The following is an 8,439-nucleotide window of genomic DNA, read 5'->3' on the forward strand; positions in this document are numbered from 1 at the left end:
CAAATTAATTCTGGTTTCGTGGCTTCAGTAATCAGTCGAATAACAATTAACCACTTAGCCGTAATTATGCATGTCGCGTGCTTTTTTTTAAAACTAGTCTTACATCTGTACTGCATAATTGATACAGCCATGTCTTCAAAACATCCAATCCATGATTGTTTTTTCTATCTTCAAATAAAAAGATTTTTGTTGATTGTTTTGTGTGTGTGTGTGTATTGTATGCTGGGGGGAGTTGCAGTGGGGTATGTCAACATGCATATTGCATATTTTCCCCCATTTTTCCCGCCAAAAAATTACTTACAAACATTCAGAATGTGTTTGCTCTGCTAGTATGAGGTTTGAAAAGTACCACACACAAAAAAAATATAAGCAAGAGACGGGTAGGAACAAAATATAAACCAATCAAAATGTGAGATGTGGATATGGAGGGAAAAAAACGCAGACGATATAGAAACTAGTTACAAAAAAATAATTAATACCAATATTTGATTTAAAAATAAAACAAACATTCTGGGAATATAATTCAACCAATTAGGTAGCTACCGTACCGGTAAAGTTCTCACCGGCCTAAATATTTTGTTCAATAACAACCAAGGGTTATAATTAATTGATTAAGTTCTTCAATTAGTATCACCGAATTATTTACACACTCACAGTCTCATTCTGGTAATTTTTAAGAAGAGCATGGATTGGCTGTTTTAATAATGGTTGTTTTGTGTGTATGTGTGTGTGGATTGAATTATAAAGTGCGCTTTGGTGCGAAATTATGGTTGCTAATTGTAGTTGACATAGGTCAGTGAGTTGGGTTATCTAGATCCCAATAGGCAACAGGTTTTCTGCATCTATGGCAAATCCAAATTATCTAGGTCCGTGAGTTGACAGAGCATAATTAACAAAAGGTACATCTAGTCGACAGAACTTTAACAAATAGACAAAATATATAATATTCAATGATAATAAAAAGGCGAATGTCTTCCCGTCCAAAGGATAAAACAAGAGGGTGGTTTCATTTCGCTAATTTGTTTCAATCCTTATGTAGAGGTGTCACACAATGCTTACTTCCCTTTCAGTTCTTTAAAGTATGGTAATTTGGAAAATAGTTGGTTAATAATACATTGAATATAATACAACTAATAATTTATGAACACTGTTAGCAGTTAAAAATAACTTTACATACAATCATGAAAACATAACTAGCTTCATTGAGACTTTGGACTAAGCTTGTACCTAATCTTCAAATAATAATAATTAAAACGAAGTCATAAAGAGTTTAATTTGTAACTGAAAGCAACATACAATTTTTTTCTAATTTGACGCGCCAGTCGCTTTCTCAGTTTGTTCTTAATAATTTTAAAGGGTGAAAATGCGTGCTCGCATTTTGAATGTTGATGCGAAGTGACACTTAGGGCTATGGTGCGCTAAGGTGCACGCGTTCAAGATAATAAAGTATTGCTTTTCCGCCATGACTGTAATGGTAGTTGTTTGCTTAAGGCTGACTGTGAACCTAGATCTTAATCCAACAGTAACTTTTGACACATTTTCTTAGTTTTGGAAAATGTTTACACACTAGTGCGCGATAAAAAAAATAATCATTTCAAAAGAATCCGGCTGTGAAGGAAGTTCATCCAATTTCGATTTTAAAACTGAATTTGTTTTCAGATCAAAAAGTTCCATTTGTATATTACTACGAAGGGCCGGCCCTATGCATAGGCAAACTAATCAGCCGTCTAAGGACTCCTATTAGTGGAAGCCTCGCACAGGGCTCAAATAACTTTTTTTTACAGAAAAACATGCGAAACACGGATTGAATCTCAAGCAGAACTCTATGGCTCTAAGCTGCCTGGTCGCTGGGCTGTCGTTCGGTTGTCTCGATAGCCCAGGGTTCATACCCTGCCGCTGCCATCCGCCGTCGTCCTGCGGAAGGTTTGGATTACGATGAAAAAAAAAAATCTTCAACTCTAAAGGAACATCCGAAACATGCACAGCATTTTACAAACTTTTTTAGCCTAGCTCCAAGCCTCTACAATGATTCAAACCTATTCGCGAATGTTTAGATCTGTTTGTTAGACTACATATGTTAGCGAAGACCATTGTTTCTTCTTTTTGGTGAAATGTTGAAATGTTATTTCTAGCCCGGTGATCATGAATCGTCCATGATGGACATTCGTGCTATTGGCGCTATATGAATTTAACTTATTTGTTGATTTAGATATAGATACATGGCGGTTTATAATTCTTTGCGAATTTCTCGGTCTTAATGTTTTGCTCTTTGTTTCATTTATGGCCATCATATTCACGTCGTCTAGGGCCTCCATCTTGACTTCGCCAAGGGCATCCATCTTGACTTCGCCTAGGGCCTCCATCTTAACTTCGCCTAGGGCCTCCATCTTAACTTCGGCTAGGGCCTCCATCTTAACTTCGGCTAGGGCCTCCATCTTAACTTCGCCTAGGGCCTCCATCTTGACTTCGCGTAGAGCCTCTAATTAACTTAGGCCGGCCTTGTTACCTTGACTTCGCGTAGGGCCTCTAAGTAACTTAGGCCGGCCTTGTTACCTTGACTTCGCCTAGGGCCTCTAAGTAACTTAGGCCGGCCTTGTTACAAGGCATCTTCAGAACATTCCGTATAGTAAGTGAAACTGGATTTTTCAATGTAACCTGCGCTCTTCTTATTATTAATTTGATATGAGCATTTTTTTTATTGAATTATCTCTGGGGTATAAGGCGCCCACTTGTAATACGTGCAATACGAGGGCGCATGTGCCCTAGTTTGGCCACCCGTAAATTAAGGGACCCCCGTGAATTAGAAGACCCAAACCTAGATATTTCAACATTCGTTTCAAACTTGGCTGATGTACCCAGCATTCCAAAACGAGGTCAAGTGCGGAATGTTAACCTATCAAAGCTCGAGATTCTAAATCAGTTACATACACTTCCGGTGAGTAACGCACTGCAAAGCGAGCTTAATCTCGAGACCATCGGAATGTCTAGAAAAAAAAATCTTCTGGTCCGGAGTCATTCGCCCGCATGTAAATTACCACCCCAGTGGTCAATGGTCACATGCCCCAGCTAGCCCCCCCCCGCACCTCGCCACACCCTTGTTCACTAACAATATCAACAGAGCCGACACAGACAGCGTGTATTAGACAAACATTGAAGATGATTACGTCTTACGTGTCATGTATCTAGTCATGCTTTAATAGCACTAGGGAAGAAGGAGTATTTGTACAAATTTGTCCTAGCAAATGGGATGAGGAATGTGCCTTTATCTTTGTGTCTTTCAGAGTATTTTTATTAGATTTTGTTTCTGTATTTAAAGATTATGGTTCAGTGTTTTATGTATAATTGCTACTTTACTTTTGAGTCTTCTATCCTGAAGGCTTTCTAAATTTAGTGATTTTACTAAAGGTGTAACTCTGGTCAAATATGAATATTCGTTTGTTATGAATCTCACTGCTCTATTTTGTGTTCATATTTTATTTGCTTTGTATTAAGCTATCGAGACAGTTGAAAATAACTCTTCTATCTTATGATATAATTACAAGCTTGTGATACAAGAGTATCAAGTTCAAATCCTTAATGGACATCATTCACCAATCGTAAATAAACACATTAAGCCACGTCATAATATTGATAAAACAACTAAAAATACGTATCACGTGACAGCCTTTATGGATTAGAAAATTTGTATAGAAGATATATAGAATCACGTAGCAATTTTTTTTTGTTTACGATTGATGAATGAGGTCCATTTTCTAGTTTAGGAGGCAAGGGGTTAAATGCTCCAGCTGATCTCGGCCACATGCTTCCTGCTGTAAAAACAGGGAGGAAAACCCTCACGATTCCTCAGACCTCTTGATCAAAGACCGGTGTCTCATAATTTAAGATAGCCACAGCCTAGTCAACTGACCACACCTAAAGATTGTAATATGGGTATTACATGGCGTGTTTGCTGTCGATAGATTGTGGGAAGCGGGGTCGAGAGGCCAAGTGCACTTGAACTGGCTACCTAGAAGGGGGCTCGAGGTTCGACACCGGACTCGGGCAGAGTTGTGTTTACTGAGCGCCTAAAGGCAGCATGGAAAAACAACTCCTAGATATCCCCTCCCCCCCCCCCCCCCCCACTGGTCCACAAATGAGATTGGACCAAAAGCGCTCTGAGCATGCTATAAGCATGAGAGTAGCGCTATATAAAAGCTATAATAATAATATAGAGCAGTGATGCACAAAATAAGGACCAGACCCGGCCCGCGACGTGCTTCCCATCCGGCCCGCCGAAACGTCGGCACAAAATATAGAAAATCCCCAATCCCCCAAAAAATGTTCAAAATGTATCTTTACCTACGTTAGGGGCTCTTACTGTTTTCTAATGGATCACTACCAAGGCATTTAACATTAGTGCGTTCATGAACTAGGACTATCGAATCTACTAGCAGAAGTGAACGGGTGTTTATTTGTTTGTAGAACATGATACCATTGCTGGCCAACATGTTTGTTTTTATAACGAAATATAAACAGAACTGACGTCATTTTTTGAAGTATAAAGAGAAACTTCAACTCTCCCAATACTTTAATGTTTTAATGTAAGTACTAGATCCTTGGGTTTAAACCTAAAGAGCTTCAGGTCAATTTCATTCAGTTTGCGTATCTTTTCCATCATGTGGCCCGCGACACTAGTGTTGGAAATTAAAATGGCCCGAAGATTGAATTAGGTTGGGCATCACTGCACTAGAGTATTAGTATGACATGATTCCTCAATTAAAAATTATACTATTTCGCTAAATTATCTTATCTAATGAAATACACACGTTACTTCAAAAGAAAACAAAAAAGAAGAAGGGAGGGGGGTGCACGTTCATTGAACTTTGATGGGCCATGATAAAAATTCCCCTCTCAGACCACGTGGTGTTAGGTAAATAGGCGAATGATGTGAAGGCCATCTGTTTCTGTGGCCCATAGTTAACGAGGGTGTCATGTGGACAACACAACGACAAACAACTTTTACTTTTCCCCAACTAATGTCAGATGGTTGGACTCAGAGGTGCCCAAAAGATCTCGAAAATAAAATAAAAAGCACAGTCTTCACCAGGGTTCGAACCCTGGAACGACGGTTTGAAAGCCAAGAACTTTACTACTCAGCCACCGCACCAATGGGCCATGATGACCAAGCGGAATTCCTTCCAAAACATTTAGTTTTGGTTGACTTAGTCGGATCGTTGGATTTGCTCTTCGTTTTTAGCGGCCCCCGAAAGGGGAAAAGACGCTATTAGTTTTGTGCGAAATGTCTGTCCGTCTGTCCTGTTTAGATCTCGTAAACTACAAAAGATATTGAAAATCCGACATCACAATATTTCAGACCATTCAAAGTTCTGATGCAACGGCTACTTTTTTTTTCTGAAAGCGAAAAATCTAATTTTTAAAATCAGTTATGCAAGCAGTTTTTTTAAAGAGAAAAGGCTAATTAGTATGCATTATAAGTTTGACCTAATTTAAAACGAAAAGTAATCTTGTAAATTTCATTTTTTCTAAACTTTTCTTTAATTGCGGAATTTTTTTTTTAATTTTTTTTTTTGAGGATTCGAATAAGAGATTTAGCGGTAAAGCGCTTGGCTTCCGAACCGGGGTTCCCGGGTTCGAATCCTGGTGAAGACTGGTATTTTCAATTTTGGAATCATTGGGCGCCTGATTCCACTCAGCTCTAATGGGTACCTGACATTAGTTGGGGAAAAGTAAAGGCGGTTGGTCGTTGTGCTGGCTACATGACACCCTCGTTAACCGTAGGCCACAAAAACAGATGAACTTTACATCATCTGCTCTATAGACCACAAGGTCTGAAAGGGGAACTAGTTAGGCCAGGTTCACACCTAACTTTACATTCACTTTCACCTATCCTTTGATCTGCGGGACCGTTGGGGCAATACACAAGATCTGTTAACCTTCTTTCTCCATTCTTATCTCTCATTTGTCTTTGATATAATTTCATTCGGATGTTCTTTCTGAAAATATTGAAGCCTGCCTGGGTGGACCACTTCGGGGGGCCGACTTTGAGTTTGTGTTTCCACACAAACTGTCTTTTGTAACCTTGTTTTTTTTTAAAGTCTTATCGATTGGTTTATTCACTGCAGGTAGACATCAACTAATCCAATGAGTGGGCCTAATAGTACCTTAGAACAAGGCATTGCAAGCGACACAGATCTCAACAACTATGGTGTAGCCCTGTCCATCTTATCAGGCGTAATCTGCTCCTTCGGCGCCCTTGCCAACGCCGTCAACGTGGTGGTCTTCTTCAAGCAAGGGCTCACGGACACGGTGACCGTCACCTTCTTCGCCCTGTCCGTCATCGACGTCGGCGTTACGCTGACCATGCTGGGAGTCGGCCTGTGCTTCAGCCCCCTAATCACGGGGGCCGGGTATCCCGTCAACACCTTCGACCTGTCGTACATCATCGGCTGGACGCATATCGCGTTCTCTCGCGTCTCCAGCGGGATGACGGCGTTCGTGTCTTTTGAGAGGTGCCTCTGCATCGCGACGCCGCTGAAGGTGAAGACCATCATCACGCTGAGAAGGACATGCGTCATCCTGGTCGTCATCACCATCATCATGACCCTCAGCACTGTCCCCGTGTTCTACACCAGCCGTATGGCCTGGGTCAGTGACCCAGTCTCCAACACCACCGTTCTTAAAATGGTCTATACAGACGATCGCTCGTTCGTCGACGGCATCTCCTTCGGCATCAACACAGTCTTCCTCGTCCCGGGAATCTTCGTCGCCACCATCATCTTCGCCGTCATCCTCACCTTCCATTTGAGCCGAAAAGCGAAATGGCGAGACTCCGTCGCCAACAGCAAGGGCCGGCCAGAAACCGGAAGCAAAGATAAAGCGTTGCTAAGCAACAAAGACAGGAAAGCGATAAAGATGGTGGCCATCATTTCCGTTGTCTTCATCGTCTGCTACGCACCGGATATCACCACGGTGATGACCGCCATCGTGGTGCCGGAGTTCAACGTGGGTAAAAGGGAACAGAACCTCCTGTTTATCACAGGGACATTCACGCTCCTTATGCAGTCTATCAACTCCTCGGTCAGTATATTCATTTATTTTAACATGAGTTCAAAGTTCAAGAAAACATTCTACGAGATATATCTAGGCAAGTGCAGAAAGCTTACAGACTGACGCCATAGCAGAGAGACAACTCTTAATTCAGCAAGAGTATATAAAATAATTATAAAAAAATAGAACCAATAACAATATTTATATTAGATCTATATGTTATTTGTTATTTTCATTTCATAATCAGTGTTACCTTTTCTTGGCTTATAATTTATGTTGTCGTAAAAATGTGATATACATAGACCTATATATATATATATATAAAAAAGACTGGACCAACTTAAAAGTTTGACTAACTGAATGTAACTGATGTAGTAAATACCAGCAGTTAAAAAAAAAGTCCATATCCTTTACCTTACTTATCTTATAAGTGCAAAAAATAATAAAGCTTTTTCTGTAATATTAGTTATAATAGTGATTATAGCCTTTGTATAGCGCTACTTTCGTGCTTATAGCATGCTCAGAGCGCTATGGTGCAAATGTAAAAATGTTTGTTTGTAAAATGTTTTACATATTTTCTGATGTTCCTTCAGAGTTGAAGATAATTACTTCCTAGTCCAAACCTCCCGCAGTACGACGGGGGATCAGAGCGGGCAGGGTTTGAACCCGGGACCATCGATAAATCTGAACGACAGTCCAGCGCGCAAACCGCACGACCAGGCAGCCATTTGTGGACCAGCGGTATAAAATTATTTTGACTTTAGCTTCCTTCGGCGTTCTAGTGGAAACCTAATTCCCTTCAAAACTCGCGAAGAGACGTCGACCCTAAATCAGCAAAACATCAACAAGCAATTATAAAAAAACTTTTTTTCGTAAAAAAAACAACACAAAGCTTATCTAAAAAGGAAGAACTCAACATTAATAACCATATCTCAAAATAATGTAGAAGCTTTTTCCCTTTCTCGATATCTATCAACATAATTAATTGCCAATAGTTAATTGACTACTTGGTTAATTTTTTAAATTGGTTCATGTTTTTTTTTTCTCAGGTACAATAAACAATTGTTTATAGTTTAAATTTCATCTGAGAATAGATGTGTGCATCTAAGGGGACAAAACCATTAATAATTAACGATCTCTGAATACTGAAGGATTAATTTCCTTGTTGGTATCAAACAAAATAATTAATTACCGAAATAATTTATTATTATAGCTTTTATATAGCGCTACTTTCATGCTTATAGCATGCTCAGAGCGCTTTTGGTCCAATCTCATTTGTGGACCAGTGGGGGGGGGGGGGGAGGGGGTATCTAGGAGTTGGTTTTCCGTGCTGCCTTTAGGCGACCAGTAAACGCAACTCTGCCCGAGTCGGGTGTCGAACCTGGAGCCCCC

At 40.1% G+C, this 8,439-nt stretch overlaps 1 protein-coding gene across 2 annotated transcripts; it reads left to right on the top strand.

Moving 5' to 3' along the window:
- The first annotated feature begins 778 nt into the window (after positions 1 to 778).
- LOC106068513 (beta-2 adrenergic receptor-like) lies at positions 779 to 7,394 on the top strand. Of its 2 annotated transcripts, none has more exons than XM_056014344.1 (2): positions 779 to 899; positions 6,123 to 7,394. In XM_056014344.1, exon 2 carries the CDS (start codon positions 6,142 to 6,144, stop codon positions 7,168 to 7,170), a length of 1,029 nt encoding a protein of 342 aa, XP_055870319.1. In that variant the 5' UTR covers positions 779 to 899; positions 6,123 to 6,141; the 3' UTR covers positions 7,171 to 7,394. The 2 variants fall into 2 exon arrangements, with proteins under 2 accessions (XP_055870319.1, XP_055870318.1); XM_056014343.1 differs by lacking the exon at positions 779 to 899 and adding an exon at positions 988 to 1,079.
- Positions 7,395 to 8,439: the final 1,045 nt, after the last annotated feature.

This window comes from Biomphalaria glabrata, chromosome 16 (assembly GCF_947242115.1).
Source record: "Biomphalaria glabrata chromosome 16, xgBioGlab47.1, whole genome shotgun sequence".
In the NCBI taxonomy this organism is placed as follows: Eukaryota; Metazoa; Mollusca; class Gastropoda; family Planorbidae; genus Biomphalaria; species Biomphalaria glabrata.

What these genes read in the sequence shown, in the direction of transcription:
- LOC106068513 (XM_056014344.1), top strand. Translation starts at nt 6,142, where the DNA reads ATGAGTGGGCCTAATAGTACCTTAGAACAAGGCATTGCAAGCGACACA.